The sequence below is a fragment of the Melanostigma gelatinosum genome (assembly GCF_949748355.1).
Source record: "Melanostigma gelatinosum genome assembly, chromosome: 3".
NCBI lineage: Eukaryota > Metazoa > Chordata > Actinopteri > Perciformes > Zoarcidae > Melanostigma > Melanostigma gelatinosum.
In genome coordinates, this window is record NC_136636.1 from 13,132,680 (window position 1) to 13,156,866 (window position 24,187).

Genomic DNA, 24,187 nt, shown 5'->3' on the forward strand with positions numbered 1-24,187 from the left:
AACTGAACTAACAACAGACTGAAGAAGTGTCAATCAGGCAGAACACATCCACAAAAGAAGCCACTGCTGTAAAATGTGATATATTTGGAAAGTCTTAGACTGGATGTCAAATGGATCAATCAGTGCTAAATCCAAAATATGTTTTAAGTAAAATGTGCCTCTTCCATGGTGTTGGACTAAAAATCAGTCAATCACACTGAAAGTATGCTACATTTATAGTATTTATTGTAAATGTGGTTTCAAGCTAAACTTTTAAGCCAACGTGGACGAGAAGTCCTCAAAGGGATCCAAAGAAAAAGAAAAATGTAAACATTTAGTTTCAAGACAAGTGGGCAACTCCATCTCCTAAGGAAGATCATGTAATATGATCAAAACACCCTGTGATGTTAGGTCTGCTTGTGAATGTAGCCGACAGAAATATTCTATATTATAACAATTTAAAAATGTATCACTTAGATAATTACAGTATGTACGTGAGAGATCTGTGAGCTTGGGTTTTTTTTTAAAGCTGAAGGGATGAAAATAATATGCAAAGAAAGTAAACAAATCAAAAAGTCATACCCAAAATATCTTAACCCTGATTATGTGACACACAGTGTCAGCTTTGGAGCTATGAAGATACACTCCTGGCCACTAGTTTTTGCTGATTCTGTTTCTAGGCTACATGTTGATAAACCATTTACATCTGATTTCTGTTTCAGAGTGATGGAGAGAACCCCAAACGGCTGCGGCACTCGTGCTTCCCTGGTTGCTTTGGTCGTCCTTGTCTTATTTCCTGTGAGGTCTGGATGTAGGAAATACACCTACAAACCACTGACAGAGGTAAGACTACATACATTGAAGGGCCTTTCTCATTTCTCAATGTTGTGCCTCCTGGTCTCCTTGCTCTGCAGCTTGTGACCTCGAAATCGATCTGAGCACGCCAGCCTGAAGGACGTCCCAATTCCTAAAAAATATTTCTAGAATTAAAGAGGGTAGCCAGAGGGGCTATTGAGGAGGATACACAGATGTATCCTTTGTTGAAGTATTTTATTTTATTTTAATATATATATATTTTAATATATATATATATATATTTTAATATATATATATATATACACATCTGATTTCTGTTTCAGAAATATATATATATATATATATATATATATATATATATATATATATATATATATATATATATATATATATATATATATATATATATATATATGCCAATTCATCAATCATGGAAGGTGTGTGCATGGATGTGCATCCTCCTCAAAATTAAACAAAACAAATGTGTTGCCGAATCTTTTAAAAACCTTGTTTTCCTTACTTAGGTTTCAACGCTTTCCGTGGTGGGACGTCACGCCTCCCCCACCTCAACACAGACTGTAAAACCTGCAGTCTCTCACAGCGCTGATAAATCCTCACAGCTTTGTAACAACAGAGGACGATGTATCAACGTTATTAAACCACAGCCAGGGAGGTGGAAAAGCCACATTAACCATGCATGGATGCTTTTCTACTGTCAATAGAAATTGTTCTGACTCGTTATCACGTAAACAAATGTAAAAACAAAACAAACGTGCAGTAAAATATGCATTTATTTATAGTGATTAAAGTACCAAACGATCCTGCACACTGGTCACACAAAATTAATTTACACACTTAAGTGTACTGACTCAATTTAAACATCAATACCAACATAAATACATTTCAAAAATGAATACAGCACTGTACACCTTTCCCTTAGATCTAATTTGAATGTTGGACTGGATGTGTGGTATCACAGGCACCAGAGACCAGATGTGTTGGGCCCGCACAAGAATCTGCCCTATAGTCCTTTCCTACTAAAATGTTGTTCAAATAAATTTCAAAGGAAGCAATTATGTAAAACATGCCGATTTGATTTAAACTGGATCATTTTCATGAAAAGAAAACAAACTGAACATGCTCTGTGCTCATGTACAGAAGGAAACGGAGTGTAAACACGTACAAAAGGCATTACCTCATATTTTTTACCTTGAAAAAGAATAAGAGGTTTAAGTGGTTAAAAAGAAAAACAGCAATTATTAACAAAAGTGCATTCAATTTTCAACTAAACGACAAATCTGTTCTGTCTGAATCATCACTGATCCCAGAAGCCAGTTTCTGTATTTGGTAATTACTGCATCACCCACAAAATTAATTATTTGTTTGGTTACAAAGCACAACAGGAACTATTAATACTTCTAAATATGCACAATGTACCAACTACAAAACAAAAGGTCGGGCCCATCCAGAGTTTAAGAATTACACAAACTAAAAATAAAATAAAAATTCTTGCTGACATGAACAAGTCATCTGCTGGCTTTCCCAAAGGCCATATACTCATTACATTGGAAGGATTCAATAAAATCATACTCCATCTGAAAGCATCACTCTCATCATGGTGATGTCACAGTGCAAAGTCATGTGTGCAGCTGATGAATTGTACAATCTCAAATTGACAAGGCACAAGCTGATGAGTCCACAAGGAAGAGATGAGGGGGAATGGGATGTGTGTGTGTCTACATGGAATCAAGCTTCTGAGCTATCGCAGCATACAATCAAATAAAAAAAAGATTAAGTCCTCCACAGATCGTGTACACAGCGTTATACCAAACTTTATCGTGAACATGCTTCTGAATGCAGCCTGACGAGTTTGGGATGCAGCAAACATGACATGGAAACTGGGTAACCACAGTATGCTAAAACAAACACCGAATCACTGTGGACAAATAGATGTTTGGCTGATGTACAAGGTGAGGCACTTTTGATTTAAATTTAATCTGAAAAGCTTTATTCTCCATCTGAGCAGCTCTTGATGTGTATTGGCTTCCAAGGCATATGGTCATCCGTGTGAAATTAAGTCAAACAACTCCAGCAAACCATAAGACACTTCGCTGTAGAGAGTGGTAGGTCAAGTTGTTTTGGTGGATTTGCAATAGTCAAGAAAAAGATAAAATATTTGACGAATCAAATTGAAGTGTCTCTGGAACATACTAGTATCATGTGGATTAAAAAGGTGCTTTAGTTAATTAACAAATGAGTGCAGGTTACAGAAAGCCATTCCCAACATCTAAAGAAGATGTTCAGCTGTAAAACCATCTAAAAAACCCTGAAAACGAGGGTAAGTCATATATCACCTCTTGGCCTTAAGACCAGTCTCGCAGTTGCAATTCACATTAGCAGCAGTCCATCAGAAACACACTTATATGTGGAGACATTTCAAATCAAAGTGGACTTATTTTCTACTTGTGTAAAAATCGGAGCGAAGATCATCACAATGAATAAGCAGTTTCCGTGACGCACCCACACAGTCAAACTGTTATTTGCCTGCTGGGACAGCAGGAGGGTCCTTACCAGCAGCAGGAGGGGAATCTATATCCTGTCTCTTGTCAGGCCTGGATGGAGCATTCCCCTCTCCTTGTCCTTTCTCCTGAGAAGTCAGCTCTTTTTTTCCTTCTTCTGCAGCATCCCGGGAAGTTGACTGCTTAATATTGTAACCCAGCGGCACGGGGGGCTGGTAACGATATCTGTAGCCAAAGGCACGCAGGTGATACGTGTAGTACTCCAATAAATACATCTGTGGGGCATCTACATAGTGGAATGACACGGACAAGTCCGAGCAGCAGTTTGGACCCTGAGAAAAAAGAGAGTATTGTAGTTATGAAACAATACAGAGACAAAATGGTTGAGCATTCCTTGTTACTGTGGATTAACCAGTTAGACAACAAACAGCTACGGGAAAACTTTGTTAACTGTTATCTATTTTTGCACCGCAGGCTCACAGACAGCCACACTCACTGCACCACTCCCCATTGCAAGCAAAAAGCCAGTAAGAGTAATTTGTTCATGTAATCTATGCAAAACATATACAGAAGACAAAAATAAAATAGAAGTATCTGATGGGAACACTGTGTCGGCAGATACTCAATATTGGGACCAAAAGAACTTGATCGGTACATCCGTTTTAACAAGCATATAGTTGTCCGTCTTAAGCTAGTTGTCTTTTCAAACATTAGCAGTGCTGAAGGTGCATCATACCAGCGTAACACCACGTCAACAACAAAGAGAAAGTCCAGAATGTTTGCTGCACTTGCCTCTGAGATCGGGTAGTAGCAGTAGCTCCAATACCAGAAGCTCTTGGGAAACTTGGCAGTGAGGTGCTGCTCGGGGACAAATGGGTGAAATGTCTCCCTCTGCACAGTGTCTCTGGAGTCCCCTGCCAGCACTCCAACTTTCTCCAGGCACTGCCCCAATGCCAGGTCCTCTACAGAGCTAGTGTGAGTGCAGACTTTGCTTTTAAATCCATCTACAAATCGCTGCAGAGCCTCTCTGCTCAACACATAGCCCGCACCGCCACTCATGTAGCCCTGCTTGGCGTAGGGCTTGAATCTTCGGCCAAAGTAAATCGGCTCTTCCGGCGTGTGGTTCGAGAGAACCAAACGCAGGTTGTCTACAATTACGTATGTGTCGTCATCTGCCTTAAGGAACCAGTCCGCCTCGTTGCTGTGATGCTCGTAGACATATTGGAAGGCCCGGATCGTTTTCCAGTAAAGCTGGTCTCTACCCTCCTTTGTGTCCAAGCCCACCGTGGGGAAGTCGGGGTCGTCCACAGAGCTCATGAAGACCACGATATTGCAGTGGCGACTCCAAGTAGACTTCACATGGCGAGTCTTCTTCTCCAGGTTGTTGGGTCCAGTCATCACCCAGCAAAGAATACGCACCTTTTTGTAGAGTTCATCAGCTATGCCGCTATCCTCACCTGGTAAGGAGATACAAATAGTAATATAACATTTTACACTGTAATCTCGCCATAGTAAACTGATAGTATTCAATCATACAATAGTTAATATAATATATTGTTGAAGGGGAAAAGACAACATTCAAAAGACGAAATCAAATAAAATTCAGTAGTAAAATGCAGAAATGCAGGAAATTGATTAATATATCAATTGAATGTGGTTCAATTAAAGGCAGCAGCAAACAGAAAGGTCTTCAATCTTGATTTAAATGAGCTGAGGGTCTCAGCAGACCTGCAGCTTTCTGGGACTTTGTTCCAGATATGTGGAGCAGAAAAACTGAACGCTGCTTCTCCATGTTTAGTTCTGACTCTGGGAACAGAAAGTAGACCGGTCCCAGACGACCTAAGGGGTCGGGATGGTTCATAAGGTAGCAGCAGATCAGAGATGTATTTTGGCCCTGAACCATTCAGTGCTTTGTAAACCAACAGCAGGATTTTAAAGTCAATTCTTTGTTGGACAGGAAGCCAGTGCAAAGACCTCAGAACTGGAGTGATGTTATCCACCCTCCTGGTCTTAGTGAGGACTCGAGCTGCAGCGTTCTGAATCAGCTGCAGCTTTCTGACGGACTTTTTACAGAGACCTGTAAACACACCGTTACAGTAGTCCAGTCTGCTGAAGATAAATGCATGGACAAGTTTTTCCAAATCCTGTTGAGACATAAATCCTCTAATCCTTGATATATTCTTCAGGTGATAGTAGGCTGATTTTGTAATTGTCTTGATATGGCTGTTCAGGTTGAGATCTGAATCCATAACTACACCGAGATTTCTGGCTTGGTTTGTGGGTTTTAACATCAGTGACTGAAGCTGAGCGGTGATTTTCAATTGTTCGTCCTTGGTACCAACAACAATTACTTCTGTTTTATCTTTGTTTAATTGAAGAACACTCTGGCACATCCAGTTGTTGATTTGTTCAATGCAGTTACCCAGCCCTTGTATGGGATTATAGTCCCCTGGTGACATAGTTATGTAGATTTGTGTGTCGTCTGCATAATTATGATAACACACTTTGTTGTTTTCCATAATCTGAGCTAGTGGAAGCATGTAGATGTTGAACAGAAGAGGCCCCAGTATTGAGCCTTGGGGAACACCACATGTCATTTTAGTCAGCTCTGATGTGTAATCAGCTACAGACAAAGTATTCTCGGCCCTTCAAGTAGGATTCAAACCAGTTAAGTGCTGTGCCAAAGAGTCCCACCCAGATTTTTTGTCTTTCTAGGAGTATGGCATGGTCGACCGTGTCGAATGCAGCACTGAGATCTAGTAACACTAAGACTGAACTTCTGCCATTGTCTATGTTTAAGTGGATGTCGTTGAAAACCTTAACAAGAGCAGTTTCAGTGCTGTGGTGCTGTCGAAAGCCTGACTGGAAAACATCAAAGCAGTTATTTACGGCCAAGAAGTCGGTCAGCTATTGGAAAACCGCTTTTTCAATTATTTTACTTAAAAATGGGAGGTTTGATATTGGCCTATAATTTTTCATCGTTGCGGAGTCTAAACTAGCTTTCTTTAGGAGTGGTTTAATAACTGCAGTTTTTAGGGCTTGTGGGAAGACACCTGAGAGAAGGGATGTGTTTACAATTTGTAAAAGATCAGTGGTCATGCTGTTTGAAATATTTTTGAAAAAGTGTGGTGGTAGAATATCCAAGCAGCAGGAGGATGACTTCAGATGTTGTATGATGTCTTCTAGGCTTCTACGGTCGATTGAATGAAATTGTGTCATTATATTTGAATGATGTTAGATCGGGACAACACATATCCTGTGGTTGATGTGGAGGCACTGACTGCTTGTCTAATTTTCAGAATTTTGTCCGTAAAAAAGGAGGCAAATTGATTGCATGCCCAGGTGGATTGGAGTTCAGCAGCTACCGACACTGGAGGGTTTGTTAGCCTGTCGACGGTAGCAAATAAGGCGCGTGTATTGTTCTTGTTTTTGGTTATGATGTCAGAGAAGAATGACTGCCTTGCATTTCTAAGTTCCAAATTATAATTGCGAAGTCTCTCTTTATAGATGTCACAGTGAACCTGGAGATTAGTTTTTCGCCACCTGCGCTCAGCTTTCCGACACTCTCGTTTCTCCATTTTGACCAACGTAGCATTTCTCCAAGGAGATCTTTGCTGACCCGAGACAACCTTCACTTTAGTGGGTGCAATGGCATCAATAATATTTTTAACTTTAAAATTGAAGCCATCTACAAGCTCATTGACTGAGAGGCAAGAGAGGGCTGGTGTGGAGGAGAACTTCTGAATAAATAGTTCACTCGTGTTTTCAGAGATGTAACGCTTTGTCACAACCTTGGTTTGGACATTTGTGTGCAAGGAGATTGCACTCTCAAAGAAAACACAGAAATGATCAGAGAGTGCAACATCAGTCACAGCAACCTTGGAAATGTTTACACCTTTGGTGATAATTAGGTCCAGAGTGTGCCCCCTGTTGTGGGTGGGTTGTCGGTAGTCATACTAGCAGTAGTAGCAGTATTAGTGTAACCAAGTGGAACTGACGGTGTAACTAGTGGGTCCGTCGGACCAGTAATGAGGTGCACGGTCCTGATTAGGTGAAAAGAGGCACCTGCTGGCAACTCGCGTCCTGTGTCTTTCTCTCCGCCGTCGCGAGCGGCTGTGCTGAATCTGCTCTCGGTCTCCGCCGCCACAAGCGTGGGGGGGCGAGTCCACCTGCTTTCTCTCCCACAACAAGCGGAGCCGTATGGTGAGGCCGCATACGTTGCGTCAGTAGCGCAGTGTCTGAGAGGCGTCAGTTACGGAGGGGACAGCGTGTGTTTGGGGGATGGCTGTGTCAGGTATATATCCTTTTATGTATTTCATGTGCTGGGGAAATTCTGTATAATTAAGGGATATGTAATGGTGTATTTGTGTTATTTTATAGTTTCCTGAGCAGTGCACCCAATGGTAGCTGGGGGGGAATCCAAGTGGGGGTGGCTGGGTTGCTGAACAGGTGGGTGGAAAGATAATCTTTTGGATTGGTTTTCTGGTTATTTGCAGTTATTGGTGAGTACTTATGTTTTTGTTTTCATTTCTTTTCTAGTTAGTGGGACGCTGCCCTGGTCTTTTTGTTTTGTTTATTTGGCTTTAAATTGTTTGATATCTATCTGATCACCTGGTCTGTGAACTCCTCCTGCCTGCTAAACCAGCGGTCACTGGTTACTCCACATAGGTTGTACCAATAAAGCATTTATATTTTTATAACACTGCTTCCTGTGTGTATGTGCCTTTACAGTGTTGTGAACCGGACCTCTGTGGTAACCAGGTGCTACATTAGTAGTAGACGTATAAACAGCAGTGGTAAATCTTTTACTCCAAAGGGAAGTTGTTTCAAAAGAGAGAGAGAGAGAGAGAGAGAGAGAGAGAGAGAGAGAGAGAGAGAGAGAGAGAGAGAGAGAGATAGAGAGAGAGAGAGAGAGAGAGAGAGAGAGAGAGAGAGAGAGAGAGAGAGAGAGAGAGAGAGAGAGAGAGAGAGAGGCATTCCTCAAAGGAAGATCTACCCAAAATAATATCTGCTTAGTTCTGGACTTTATTTATTACGACTATTTTAATTGAGGACGATGGTTTTATGCTATTCTTGGATTTCCAAACAAGCATTTGACTCAGTTGAACATAAATGTATTTTTGACAGTGATAAATGTAAACACTTTGGGAACAGGTTTTTAGACACGGTTACTGTGATACATAAAGAAATCATAACAAGCTCAACAACAACTCGTTTAATACTACGTCCTATAAGTAACTAATGTTGAGTTTATTGTTGTACTTATTTTCTGTATAAAAAATAAACTTCCATATGGCGTACCTGTATGGTGAGGGTGCCTTAGGTTGAACAGAGCAGACCTCGCCTTCTTCCATATCTTCCTCTCTTCCTCAAGCTGTTGCTGGTGGTCATGAAGTTGATGCAAGCTGCTGTCCGGCTGTGATGACATGGTCCTCTCAAAGCACACCTGCCGCAGAAACACGTACAGCGTGCAGGTTCCCACCACGAAACCCGCACAGAAGGAGAATCTGGAACCGGTGTCCTCACCGTCAGTCGTTCAACTTGGCAGGTGCTGAATAAGCTGGTGAAGGAGATAAAATCAAATCAGTCAACTGAGTAAAAGGGTCACTCCCTGTTTAAGGTGTGGTTTAATGTTACTCACCAGCAGTATTGCATGAATATATGTAAGCCCATTTCCACCAGCAAAAGAAAAAAACACCGAAAACGTTATATTTACCACAATTTAAGCTTCTGCATCTATCTATATATCTATATATATATATATATATATCTGTGTATATACACACACACTATGTATAATTTTTTTACATTCACAAAAACAAATCCAAGAAAAATCAACAAAACCACTAAATTTAAAGAAATCACAAAAAAATCCAAGAAATAAAAAATCACTGAAGAAAAAAAATAAAAATCACAAAAAAATAAAATAAAATCACAAAAAAAAATATATATATGTACATGCACTGTATATATATATATATATATATATATATATTTTTTTTTTTTACATTCATAAAATATCCAAGAAAAAAAAGAAATCACCAAATTGAATAAAATAAAAACTACAAAAAAAAAAAGTGGTACAAAGCAAACACCTTTGAAAGGATTTTCATCAAGGAGCAGCTCTGGCGTAGAAAGAATAAAACTGATGTGGCAACCTTCATTGAACAGCAACTGGAAACATCTCGTCAGTGTCATGGTTACAGATGGATGCAGCAAAAGTGTTGGTGCATTATTGTATTTTTTTTATTTTTTAATAATTAAATATATATTTAAACACAAAATATATTTTATTTTTGCTGCGGAAATGGGCTTCGATACATACACCATAGCAGCTGGAGTATCCCGCAGCTACTTCATTATAACACGACACATAAACTTTGTAAAAGCGAAAGCTGAGCCAGTTTTGACCACGACGTAGCTGTTGTTTCCCCTCCCTGAACGAGAACTTAGCTCAGCTAACAGCACTAAGATGCAGTGTCTGGCGTGTATTTTATACCTGCACTGTAATGAATTGCTGGAAATTTACAGTGGATTTTCAACGGTATCTTACAGTATTTCATAATACATGTAACATACAGCTAAATGTTCATCCCTCCCATGTAAATTAACAGTCCATGCCGTCAATTAACAATAACAGACTACCGTAATTTATCAGCATAATGCAGTATTTTCTGTGAAGTCGTGGATACACGCTTCTCTATACAAGTTCAGTGAATCACGATCCATCTACATCGTACTGTCTATTGTAGGTTTATGTGTCTGTAATGACGATAGAATATTTTTTATTATTCAAACTGCTCATTGCCTAAAAGTCATTTTTGAGTGACAACATGACACAACAGCTTCAGTTCATCCTTCTGAGCAACAGCCATGTGGAGATCAACCAAGAAGCCGAGGTAACTTGCGCTTATCATCCGCAATTCAAAGTCTCCAGTATTGTTTTGTCTTGATGACTATTGAACTGTTAACATCTCAGATAACGTTTCACTCGGTCTGTTTCGTTACATTAGGTTGCTAATATTAGTGGAGCTAGCTCTGTGACGTTAGCTAGCTCGAGCTCAAGTAGCGTTAGAAAGGTTAGCTAGCTAACAGCATAGCAATTTAAAAGTTTTACTCATTCCCCTCACCTGGTCTTCCACGCCCATCTCACCTGCAGCCCATTACTTCGTTAGTCCCTCATTATTTAGGTCCACTCACTTGCACTTGTTCCCTGCCAGATTGTCTTGTGTCTCTGCCAAGCTCTCAAAGTTATCTAAATATTGTTCCTGATCTGCCTGTTCCGACCCTGCCTGCCTGGTGTTTCGACCTTGGATTTTTACCTGCACCTTATTGGATTTGTTCGCCTTCTTGACTGACCTCCCCGTTTTGACCCTACCTGTACACAAGTAAAGGAAACTGTACTTGTATTCTGTCTCTGAGTCGTGCTTTTGGGTTCACGTACCTGGAATCCTTATGCTGCGTTCACACCGGTCGCGTTGATTTTTTGACGCGCGTCGAGATTACGTACAAAGTCTATGCACAGACGCGATGAGACTGGCGCGCCGCGATTTTGCGATGGCACGTTGGACGCGTTATTGCAGTGCGATCAATAGAGACCGGACCAAACTATGTGTATACATGTGTGTGTGTAAACCATACGGTACAAACAATGAATAGACGCTGCCGTATTTACGTCTACGTGACGTTATTGAGTGCTGGTGGAGCTGCTACGATGTTAGCATAGCCTAGCACCGATCCATCAGAGCTCCATTGAGAAGACCAGTAACCTACAAATCGGCATCATTACGTAGTTATTTCGGAGTCCCTTTTTGTCGGAGAAGACCAGTACAAATCGGCATCATTATGTAGTTATTTCGGAGTCCCTTTTTGTCGGTTTATTGCCGTTGAATCACAGCCAAATCAGTTTATTTTGTGTTCCTACAGCTGTAGGAAACAGCGACCGGCGGCTTGCTAGACAGTGAATACAGCTCGATACAATCCACGGAGCTCCTCTGAACAATATTATGAACCAGACATGACGGCGTTTGGCATTCCGATGTTTGAGGGACTTCCACAACACGTACAAAGCAGCAATTGTCCTTATTCCTTTCACGGTTGACAGCGGAAAGAAATGGCGGCCAGGTGAACGGCTTCCAGGACGATAAACCACGCCCCCTCTCCGGCGCTACGAGATTTTGCGGCGTTTGGTGTGAACACGACCGACGGCGCGTTGGATGCGATTTTGCAGTGCGTCAAAAAATCAATGCGACCGGTGTGAACGCAGCATTACACATACATTTGCCATAATATCAGTTTCAGGGCACATCAGCAAATACTAAATCACTTTACTGTCATTTAAAAATACTTTCATATATCCAAACAAGAAAGTGGAGATAAAATGGATACATTCCTTTGTTTAAGACACTGTGTTGCGCTACTTTGTCAATCATTTAAAAAAAATACATTTATTGTTCGTGAATCAAACCAATTTACATTAAATGTGCATATGCATCAAGAGATGACACTGAACAACAGTAGCATACTACTCCAGGGATTGGTACATACCACTGAACAGCAGTAGCATACTACTCCAGGGATAGGTACATACCACTGAACAGCATACTACTCCAGGGATAGGTACATACCACTGAACAGCAGTAGCATACTACTCCAGGGATAGGTACATACCACTGAACAGCAGTAGCATACTACTCCAGGGATAGGTACATACCACTGAACAACAGTAGCATACTACTCCAGGGATAGGTACATACCACTGAACAGCATACTACTCCAGGGATAGGTACCTACCACTGAACAGCAGTAGCATACTACTCCAGGGATAGGTACATACCACTGAACAACAGTAGCATACTACTCCAGGGATTGGTACCTACCACTGAACAGCAGCAGCATACCATCGGCCACTTTTTGATCTCGGCGCTACTGGTCTGAGGTTATCCTCATGAGTTCAGTTAAACCTGGTCATTAAAGATTTTAATTAGTTTTCTTCTGAACATGCAGTACATTGGGAGTTTTGTGATGTAATACAAATGTCCCTTTATTATTTGTCTTCAGAACATGTATTAAACTGGAACAAGTATGTATTGAATGTCTATTGTTAAAACAGCCGTTGGTAAACGTTAGCTGGTCCGTTGGTTTGATCGACACTGCTAACGGTAACTTCAGTGAAGTTAGCAATCCTTCCTGTCGTGTCAACATAACGTCAACTAACGGAAACGTTACCGTTATCCAGGTGACCGACCGAGCTGGCTGGATTTACTGTTGATTGGACTAAGCCCAGTAGTTTAATGAAAATAACGTGACAGACAAAAACACCCATGTAAAAATGTTTCAAAACGCTGCAGAAACTACTTCTAACTAATCTGGGTTCCGTTTTCCGTCCAGAAGACAGCATTTTCCGGTCAGGTCTGGATATTTCAAAAGAAAAGCGCGTCCTACTGCAAATAAATATACAGGTGCGATTACTTAGCAAACATTTTTATTTTTCCAAATACTGTATTTTCTTTATTTATCCGAGATCAAAGGTATCTGATTATAAACAGATCCCGTTAACTTTGGGTTTTCCATCACATTGCGATACAGGCCCAAGTTCAGATAAGACCATTAGATCCTGAAGCATTTTTCTGCTTTCTTATCTGATCTTGAGCCTCTGGATACTGGCTTCTTTGGGAACAAATGCCTAAATTTACCACATTTACTCTGGTAACTCGAGTCTGAGTTAATTTGTGCTATTATACATCAAATCAATTCAAAAACATATTCACGCAACAATTATGTACAAGTTGAGTTCCCAGTAGTCAGTCATTCACAAATGACACAAATTCAGCCCTTAAATACACAATCCTTAGAAAAGTTGTGTGGGTTCATTATGTGGGTACACTGAATCTGATTGACGTTGTAGCATTCTTTCTTTTCCTTTGCTAAATTAGGGTAAGTTAAATTGTCAGAAATTAAAGTACAAAGATATATCTTCCTAAACTTCTTTAAGTGTTTTTTTTCTTTTGGATCCATTTAACAGCAGGACAACCTGAAATAAACTGACTTTTTTGTGAAACAATGTTAAAATTCCGGGTTTAGACAAACCTTTTCAAAAGCATGTGTGCAAACACTTCTGTAAGCTACAGTTGTGTTTAATCTAATCACCAAATGCAGCAACAGAAAGTTTCAAAGACATGTGGGAACTGAAATGGGAACCCTCGAACTCTTCAGTATTTGTCCTCTGTTTTTCATATCCAGACACAATCATCCTTTGGAGTAAAGTGTAACTTGAACAACCTGTGCAAACACTCCTTCAGTTTGAGGCATGCACAATTCCCCCCAGCTGTCTTTTAAATCTAAGGACTTCTTTGTCAAGAACAACATACAAGTAATAATTGAACTCTGGACACAGTGTGCCGCTGGCAACTTCAGAACTAGATGCAAATATTCAGTTGAAGTCACTAAAAAAAAAAAAAAAGTACCATCTTTCAAAACTGAATCCCTTCAAAAAAGGGGAAAATGCATAACTTCATTCAACTGCACAGTACAGCTGAGATGTTGCGGGGTCATCGTGCAACATATAACTGGTGCCTACTCCAGACACATATTGCCTATTCAAGACACAGACACATTTTCTGAATGTGCAAACAGGTGAGTAGATATTATCCACCAGCTTTAATAGCAGAAATGGAATAAATGGGGCTCCCGCCACAGGAGTTCACCGTCACAACAGCTGCACTGAATGAGCTCATATGTCCACGTCGTCTGAGTCAGAGGGGCCGGATGACTGGGACTCCTCCTGGGACTCTCCCCACACAAACCTATAGTTGTTCTCCAACTCCTGCTGCCTCTTTTGCTCTTTGTAGACCTCTTCTGTGCCTCCAGTCTGTAAGATGGGGGGGGGGGAAAATAATGGTTTTACAAACAACGACCTTTATGATTGCATGTTTGTACGACTTGTGAAAAATTAAAAGAAAACGTCACTTTTTCAACTTTTTCTCCACAAAAGAAAAAGCTCATTATACGTGTCAAAGTCCTTATTCTGATTTGCTGAATGTCAATGACAAAACACACGTTTTGTAGACAGTTTGGCAAAGGTTGAAGAGAAGTGTACTTGAGGGTGGTAAGTGGGTTTCAGTGAGGAGGAAAGAACAAAACAATAATCACACTAATTGAAAAGGCTTGGTTGGCTGTGTGAAATAACCCCTCTGCTCCCTTTCCTTGCAGGTTAATGTTTTATCTCGTAAAACATGTTTTCATATTTTATGATGTTAGATGAGGGTGTTTAGGCAAGGTAGTTCAACTCTACAATAAAATGCTGCAGGAAACCCTGCGGACCTATCTCAGCAAACCTGAAACCAACTGGTCATTACTTTTCCCTCATATTTCACAGACTACTTTTCTGAAGCACAACAGTTATTATTTCATTATTGTTTTTTTATCAGACGCTTCAGTAAAAGTAGTAAAAAAATGTTTTCAATCAACGTGCGATGAAATATTCGGCAACATTTCTTTGCTGTTATACTGAAACATACCTTTATTTTTTTTTAAACAAAAATGATAACTTGAGGGAACACACACACACACACACCAGATTGTTTGTTGATTTTAGATAGTAGGCTCATAATTTTAAAGTAGTTGTTAGTTTTAGATATTATTGACTTGATCAGTATTATTGGAATTCAATAAATTCTCTTATACTTTAAAGAGCAGCTTTCTGTGATGAAGTAAATGAAGTAAAGTAAATAAGGGCTGGAATAGTATTGAGCAAACTCTACAGCACACAGCTGCTGGTAAACAGCATTGTGCGCCTAAGCCCCACCCACAGTGCTCCGAATGAACCCAATAAAAAGTTACTATCACTTCTTAAATTACCAGGAGATTTATGAGGAGCTCCCTGAAGGACTTTGTATCTTCTTCTGTCAGCCACTGATCACCTGCCTCATCTGCATTTTTTCGCGTTAAGATCTTCACCTCAATTTTACCTACAAAGAAAAACAGGGGAAAGGGCAGGCGTGCCGATTACACACATGTACTTCCAAGTGGCTCCGAACAAATAATCACGATGAAGCATGATAAACATAACTGAATGAAAAAGGACGCACATGGACACACATTTCATTTCCCTTTGCCTTTAGGATAAGCTTCAGCTAGCTGCAGTCAGAGATATGTTTTTGCTTCTGATCTTTACATTTTTTAAGTATTCTGTTTTAAAAAGTACCTAATTTAATGTGTCCCTGATCTAATGTCTAAACAGTTTCTCCATATTCTGAAAAATGAAGAACACCCTTTATAATATTAGCATGTTAAGTATCCTTTGAACAGCTTAACCTGGGAAAAACCTAAATCTGACAGTAGTATGCTTCTTGACAAAGATGAGAGGAGAAGTACAGAACTACTATAAGCTCAAGATAACAGAGAGAAGAGAGAAAAAGGCCATGAGTGTTTCGGGCCCTCCCCCATCATACCTTCTGCCTTCAGTCCTGCTCTCTCTAGCTGTTCTTTAACCACGTCCTTTATGTGCTGCCACTGGGGGTCTCCTTCGCCCATCTCCTGAACTTTGACCTCCCCATCAGGGCTGCTGCCCGTCTTATACTTTGTAATTTTGATCTTAACATGGTCGTCGGCTGCTTGGTCTGGGGTGACGAGACAAAAGAGGGACAAACAACACAGTTCACCTCAAAAACCTATCAGCAGGGCCACAGGATGGAGGAGGTAAGAACCAAGATTGTGTATTCCAAAACACTATCTTATAAGAATTACATTTCTGCACTGTCATCAATTCATAACACTGTGATTGATTTAATTACCAAACATCACCCACAGATACATAAATGGCAGTAGATGAAAGACTTCTAACTAACCAATGGAATTCCAAATATCAATCTGAAAACATAAATTCTCCGTGGAGAACTCCATGTGTGCGTCTAATCTGGGATGAAAGATGTCACAACGAAGATCTACACCACGTATGAATGAAACATGACAATGATGGGAGGTGGACACAGAGTTAACAGATATGAACATGACCACAGAGGGACAGGGTGCCCAATTACCTGGCTGCTTTGGAGCCAGGCTGGGGCTGCCCCTGGTGGGGTCACTGGCTCGTTGGACTCCTGGTGTTTGCTGCTCTGGGTCCTGGACGTCTTTCTCCTCCAGATGATCAAGTAGCTTGTCCAGCGTCGTCTCCAGTGTCTGTGTTGCTTGAGTGCGATCAAACTCCCCTTTTAGACCTTCTGTCTCTAATTCCTGCTGAGCCTAAAACACAACGACAATCACATCAAAGCATCCTTAGATTGTTCCATTGTGTCTGGTAACATTTGAATAAATCAATCTTCATGTTGAAATTACACATTGTCTCTAGTCTGAAACCTCGTTTATGATGTTGTCAAACTCCTTCTGCATTTCCTCTTTTATCTCTTCAATCTTCTCAGTGGTCACGGAGAGATCGACCATCTCATCCTCGAACTCCTGTAGTAGTCGCTCATCTTTCTCTTCCTCGCCAAGTTTCTCTGTCACGCTGTCGCTCGTCAGCGTCTCTCCTCGACTTTTGACCTGGTTTTCTGCTTTCTAAAAATAGACAAATGAAAAAAATGCAGCATTGAATTGGAATACCCATGCACTGCAAAGACACTTTCATTGTAATCTTGGCGAGTACTGACCTTCCTGTTACTCTCTTTAAGATGTTGGACAAATTTCATCAGGTCTGCTGGGTCAGTGATGATTTTAAAGTTAAATTTTTCAACTGAAAGACATTAATGTGAAGAGAGAAATGTCCAACAATGAACAACAACAGACCAAATAAATGTTTAATTAACAAATTTCTCCATTTGGAATCGTTCAGTTTGAAAATCTGAGAACTTAACTGCACAGAAATAAATAAGAGACACTGCGGTTCTATTCATCTTGTTTGAGGCTTTGTAAAGCAGCAGGACATTGAATGATCTTGAATAGCATTGGTCTTCTTTGTGCGTTTTAGTTTGTCTGTGTGTGTGTGTGTGTGTGTGTGTGTGTGTGTGTTTGTGTCGTAGAGATGCGATACCTTCATCACCATCATCTATGACTTCATTGTCTGTCAGCGAGTTATAGCCGGCATCTGCTGCCTGTGCGTAGAAAACAAAAATCACGTTAAGAGTCGAGAAGCGGTGAAGGAATCAACCTGCATCCTCTAGCAGTTGGGATCTGGCTGGAGAAGAACCACCTCAACATTTAAAACATATATTGCCAGTTAACCACAACAATGAAGTTTGAAAGAAAATGTATCAACAAAGTGTTAATTTAGTCTGGTTGTTATTAACAGCACCAAGATTAAGAGAAGACGTGAAAACGCTTTCTATTAATACGAGATTAAAAATTAAAAATAAAGCTTCTCCACAAAAGATAATCAGAACTTTGACATTAAAGCATTGGCACAGTCTGCTATTTACTAGTGAAGCATCACTCATTAAAAGGGAAAACAGATTCCAAGAGGTATTTCTGTACCTGATCTTCCTGTTGAGAAGCAGTTGTTTTTGAACTCCATGGCTTTGTAACTCCCTCCCAGAAGTCAGAATCTTCTGTCTCCTCTGACCCGGCGTCCTCAGATACATCAGCAGTATCTGTTTCAAATTAAAGGCACACACAAGTCTAGTGTGATGGACATAAAAACCCAGTGGATATTTATATTTAGTAGATTGACAAATTTCCACAATATTTTAAAAGATAATTTGTAAAATAAATGCACCTTTTGCATCGGAGAGGTTCAGGTCATCACTTGGTGCAGATGATGCATCTTCTGCTGTTACTTCCACTGCACCATCTGCCCCTTTATTACCAGCCAACATCTCATCAAGACTCCTCAGCTCCTCTGAGATCTGCTCTACTTTACGCTTTGTGTCCGCTGGGAACAGACCGAGGAGGAGGAGGAGGAGGAGGAAGAGAAACAACAATCATATGACACATTTGTTATTGCTTTAAAATGAATATTGACGATTTCATGTATCAAACACCTATTCAACAACAAATGTCAAACAAGTTGTACATTGTACGGCTTTATCTTCCTATCAGACATCACCATCACACTTTTAAATACTCCTTTCCCACATTATGTCGTCCCCCAGTCTCCTGCTTCAACAGGACACAACATTCGGGTATGTAACATACAGGACCCTCCCCAGATGTTGTGACACAGTGTGTACATACAGACTTGAGCCTTGACGTAATCCATGTACTGTTGGGCACTGAGTGCTGGCTGGCACACAATGCTCTGTGGCTTGGCAGTGGATGGCGGCTGCAGGAACGGATGCAGGCAGGTACGACTGGTGTGAACTGTCAGCACATAGCGGCACGACTGAGGCTCATCCACTCGGGCAATGTAGTCACCTGAGCCTTCTTCACACACAAACTGGAAATAATAGAGTCAAATTAGAAAATCAGTTTCTGAAGGAATTGCGGTGCCAATGCTGGATGCTGAAGAGCTGATGCTACCCTGTACTGCTGGCTAAATGTGTAAGAAGAAGGTGAAGTAGTATGGTTCAGGATCCTCTCACTTTCAGGCTCCTACGGCAAAATGTGGAAGTCGGTTTGCTTCCACAGCTACATTATTGGAAAGAACACAGATTTAACTACATTTTGACGTGAAATTAAGTGTGAAGAGTGAAAATTGTGGGAATGGGAGCTTGTTGAAGATCATCAAGAAGACATTTCTGCTGCTGTTATGTCAGCAATCAAAGGTGATGGTATTTGAGAAGAGACTCCTCGTTTACTTTAGGCAGAGGTGCACATCTCATAGCCCTGCTTCCCAGGCAAAAACCGTAACTCCTAAAGCTTAAATATTTTACACAAAGATTTAGGACCCCCTGATGAACACATTGTGTGAAATGTGTGGGTGTAGTTTTAAAAATGGGATCAGGTAAGAAAACTGGTCCAGCTTGCTGATTTTTGCAACAGTTGGTTGGAAATCCTCTCACTTTCAGGCTCCTGAAATTATTCATGAAGAGTGATAATTATGGGCAAGAGAGCAGGCTAATCATCATTTTTTGAGAAGATTTCACCCCGTAGACCTTAGACCTGTAAACCCTGTATTCAAATGTCTCACCCGGACTTCCGTCTCTCTGGGATTTCCATTTAGGTCACACTTCGATCCATTTACATATGTCTGACTGTGGTAGCGCTTCAGTCGGTGCCGTTTGGAGGCCTGGGAAGTAAACAGAAGAATATTTTTTTTTACCAAACTGATTTGCACTATTCTTGGAGGCTCAGTGCATCATCCAAACGTTAAATGTGAGGCCTCTGATGTTTGTGCACTTCTAATGATTCACAGATAGTCCTCATTACTGAAAGCTGGTAAATCAGGACTATAATTATAATGTGAATATGTAAGATGAACACCTGAGGCATTCAACCGTAAAGTACCCATTGCCACACACAAGTACAAGGGTTGAGTTTATATCAAATAATTTTTATCTTTCTTTAATGTATACCCAGTCATCAAAGATCACCAAGAATGATAGAAAAGACAACCGCAACCACAACACAGAGGCAACTTTACCTTGGCTGTGTCATTGCGCCAATCAAATTCAGATTCATAATATCCGAGGAAGAGAATGTCCCCTTTGATTTCTGTGTCTAAGGAGAGAAGAACAACGGACGTCATCAAGCGATCGTCATGGAAAACACCGATTAAAAACACGGGGGTAAGCCCTTACCTTCAAGGTGGTACTGTCTGATGTGCTGACCGTGGCAAAACTCGTATGTCCACCAGTCCTTCGTCTGCCGAAAACACAGACAACAGCATTTGAATAAACGGTATTTGACTGACACATTGTCCTGTCATCTAGGCTACTTGCTCATCAACAATATCATTGATCATCCCGTTCGAACTCCACACACTCGAACTTGTGTACATGTTGTTGTGTTTTTGAACTGGTTAAGAACAATAGGACACCTTCCAAAATACTTTTTAACTCATTGTATTGTTTGCTAAATCCACTTCAGTTGATGGTCGTTGATTGAAAATGGTTGTCAAGATGCAGGAAGAGAATTAGGTTTGCATGTGTGTGTCAAAAGGGAAATATTAATTTTAACATAAAAAACAAGAACTCATGAAAAAGGCTCAAAACCTGGTTGCAGTCAGTTAAAATAACAAAAAATGAAAATACAATCAGCTGTTGAAGCAAGCAATCCCTCTGTGTCCTCTCAATGCCGCTCACACACACACACACACACACACACACAGTGTTAAGTTAAGCTCCTGTTAAAACAACACTACAGGGTTTCCCTCAGGACATTATTCAGCAGTTGATCCTGATGTATCCAGTCCCATGATCACTTTAGTTAGAAGAACAATTGCCACACTTGTTAAATAAATGTGCCTTCTGCTGTGAAAAAACCACCGCTGCCATTTGTCCATGACAGTTAATGTTGTGCTGGTGGTGGAGGTCTTGGTTTCAGGCGGGTTGGTCCACCTCTGCTATAAAATATAGAGGAAAACCCGCATCACAACTGACAGCATCTCTCTTTGATGAGCTTCTCTTGATTGTAAACATAGTCCCCCACACAGCCATGTATTTACAGGACCAAACTATAATGTCACCTTGCAGTTGTATTCTTTCGCCAACCAGTCAAGTTACAGTTTACATCCATGGCTGTCCAGGGCCTTATAGTACATGTATATGTAGCGACGACTCTGAAGGAAAGTAATAAAAGGTATTAGGTGTATTTTTTTGGCGAAAGGGAGGTTATCACTATGTTGATGTATGATTGCAGTGAATAATTTCCCGTGAGAAATATGCCATCGTCACTATTTCTACAGAGGAGCACAGAAGATTGATAGAGAGCTTTGTCACGTGGTGCAGCGATAATCTACGCCATTTTGTATAATCCTTCTCACACGCTCTATAATGAGCTGTGGCAGATTAGCAGCGAAACAAACAGTCACTTGTGTGTGTGTTCACGTGTTCGGCCAATGAAGCTGATTCTAATAGAACACAAAGTTGTAGACATTGCTTCATATATGGATGTTGCTGCAAAGATGCTACAAATTATAAAACATAAACACACACACACACTTAATCTGGCAGCACAAAAGATCTTTACAATCACCAGTTTCTAGTTAGGCACCCAAGATTAGTGTCACACATTCAGTATCCGACAAAATGTGCAATATGGTTACAATCTCCCCTTCTGTTCTTGAGTTATTATGGTGTCGTATAGTGGCACAAAAAGTGTTTTTGCAGAACATTATGTCATGATTAATATTGCATTCACCAGAATGGGACATAACTCATACTAAGGACAGACAGACGGATAACCCAGAAACATACAAACATAAAAGAATGCATGGATTCCTTCAGTATGCCTCACAACCACAGCCTCCCGGTGTGGAAACAAAGGTGCCAGGTCACATTGAAACAGGATCTCTGTTGTAAGAAGCTTAAATTAACTCTAAGATGAACAAGTGTAAACATAAAGCAGCAGTACAGAGACGCGTGTCTCCTTCATCAGTTTCATGCTGACAGGACGTTGATTCAGTTTATGTTGGTACTGTACCTTCATGTGTAGCTGAAAATGTATATTTTATATCATATATTGTGAATATATCATTATCAGTGTGTGATAGGTATTGTAAATAACCACTTCCTGTTTTGACATCTTCTCAAGGAATGCCATACACTTGAATAATACAGCTGTGTTAGCACACATGGCATGTGCTTTATCCATCTCTCTGTATTTTGTGTGGTTTTTACGCACACTGCAAAGTTGACAGAAGTTGTAAATGGGCATATACAGTTTATCTGATGTTGTCAGCCCATTTGCAACTATGACCTCTCTCACTTTGCCCACCCCCTCTTCCAGCTGATGCCCTCTAGGGGCGCTGTACGACCCTGCCTGACAAATTATTCTGTTTTAAAAACAGTTCTTCCCCACTGCAATAACAACACGTCTAACTAACCCTGACAGATAAACTGCACTTCATAACTTTGTATTATTTTGTACTGTGAATGTTTGTCTTGTGGTTGTATGTGGAGAATGTCTGTTGTGTGTCATGTGTCTAATCTGATATTGATGTCTGTGTTTAGATGTTCTGTCACTGCTGTAATGGGCTTATACACCATGCTTTACCGAAATCGAAGTCTACCGACCTCGGTCATGTGGTCGTTAATAAGTGAGTGAGTGACTGATTGACATAGCCTGTTTTGAAGGTTAAAATAATGCCCCAGTACCTTTTTGTGCCATTTTCCGTGTACAGACTCAAAGAAAGTTGCCCTTTTATTTTTGCACCTGTACCCAGCAGAGGACAGATATGCTCACTATCCCCAAACGTTACACTGCAAAGTTAACGAACACAAACAAACTAGCTTTCAATCTACAGTCACATACAACATTCACATCATCAACTATGGCTCAAGTGATCCGATTAAACTGCTTTCTGGTGTTATTTTGTATAGTCACACAAAAGCCATTTGCTTAAATAAGTCAGAATATAATAATTCGTTTTTAAACAGCATAAGCATCTATTTAGATCCCATAGATACAGTTGATAACTAACCTTTACTAGACACTGGGCAGTGTGCATTGGACTGAGTAGGTCCGGTATGTCAGGCCCAGAGTACCCGTGTGAGTCCGGCTCAGAGGCAGGGTCCTGATGAAAGCGGACGGCCTGGGCTGGAAGTCGACACTCGTACATCTGCTTGTACTTGCTGGACACGATCATCACCTCCTCTGTCTTGGTCTGAAGGAGAAACACTGTTACGCCAGCTGCAGTATCTTCAATACCATTGATTAGCAAAGTAACGTTACTTGAAGTTATTACATTACGTCAGCTGGTTTTGCGACTGCCTTCGTAGTTAGTCAATTTTAAAAGATAATGAAGTTGCAACTAACTAGCTAACGTTAAGCGGAAGTGGAAGTGAGGAAGCTGTGTTGTGACAGCTGTCAACGATGGTTGCTGCGTAGGTCCCATGTAAACAACGTCAGCATTAACTGTTCCTCGTCAAACTCGCAAGAAAATTGTACATTTTAAAGTAGGATTCTCAACCAGATAACAAAGAGGTTATTCGTTACTCGCGTTAGTAACGTTAAAGGCAGATATGTGATGCTAGCTAAAGGCAGCGTTAGCCTAACGTTACTCTCTAGCTAGCAAGCTAACTGTTAGCTTCCCCAAAAACCACCCTCACTCACTTGGCCCAACATGACGGGGTCTGGAAGAATTTCAATCCCATATTTCATCTCATTCAGCTCTTCGAAATTCAAGAAGGCTGGGACACAGAGGGGACATGTCAACATGAAAACGTACAGTCTTTTTAGCCACCGAACCACGGAAGCAGCCATGGTGGACTCTCTCCTCATGACAGCAACACAACACAACACAGGACGCCTGACATGGTAGCTGCTGATTGGTCGATGCAAGAAGTGCGGGTCTGTCATTGGCTGATTTTTGTGCCTGCCAATGGTTCTGGGGTGAATTCGTTTACAAATCCGGTACAATGTGAATGGGCGGCGCCTCTATCTTTGTAGCATTAAAAAACACATTAACAACGCACATGTAGGCTGTTTGTCCTTCCATACAATAAACTCACATTGGTACAAGCATGGGCACCAATTGGGCTCAAGCCATTTAGTTTACAGTCTATGGCTCAAGCTAATTTGGCCAAATTACAAACATGCGGAACACACCACACTAATGTTTTCTAAGATGTATAAAGTCCAATATTTTACAATTATATCTATTTTTTTTTCACGACACAGTGGAAGCCTGAAATGTGAACTCCCGCTGTGTGGTATAGCTACCTGTGTCTAAATTGATTCCTGAATTTGCATGATATAGCCAGTATGGAGACAGACCGTTAAACACACCTTTAAAAATGCTCTCACATGTTCCCACACGTAAAACCAGACACAGGGACACA

The 24,187-nt window shown here is 40.7% G+C and overlaps 2 protein-coding genes across 2 annotated transcripts; both read right to left on the minus strand.

Moving 5' to 3' along the window:
• Window positions 1–1,951: 1,951 nt before the first annotated feature.
• c1galt1lb (core 1 synthase, glycoprotein-N-acetylgalactosamine 3-beta-galactosyltransferase 1, like b) lies at window positions 1,952–10,462 on the minus strand (the record flags this gene model as incomplete). The annotated part of the gene is made up of 4 exons (XM_079266074.1): window positions 1,952–3,646; window positions 4,107–4,771; window positions 8,616–8,835; window positions 10,445–10,462. The coding sequence occupies 4 exons, from the start codon at window positions 10,460–10,462 to the stop codon at window positions 3,332–3,334; spliced, it is 1,218 nt and encodes a 405-aa protein (XP_079122200.1). The 3' UTR covers window positions 1,952–3,331.
• Window positions 10,463–12,058: 1,596 nt separating this feature from the next.
• Window positions 12,059–23,627, minus strand: os9 (OS9 endoplasmic reticulum lectin; the record flags this gene model as incomplete). Its single annotated transcript, XM_079297207.1, has 15 exons — window positions 12,059–14,184; window positions 15,174–15,283; window positions 15,767–15,934; window positions 16,355–16,556; window positions 16,671–16,868; window positions 16,961–17,043; window positions 17,341–17,401; window positions 17,781–17,896; window positions 18,022–18,177; window positions 18,480–18,681; window positions 19,375–19,473; window positions 19,828–19,904; window positions 19,985–20,048; window positions 22,828–23,010; window positions 23,460–23,627. 15 exons carry the CDS (start codon window positions 23,625–23,627, stop codon window positions 14,047–14,049), a joined length of 2,025 nt encoding a protein of 674 aa, XP_079153333.1. The 3' UTR covers window positions 12,059–14,046.
• Between the last annotated feature and the right edge of the window lie 560 nt (window positions 23,628–24,187).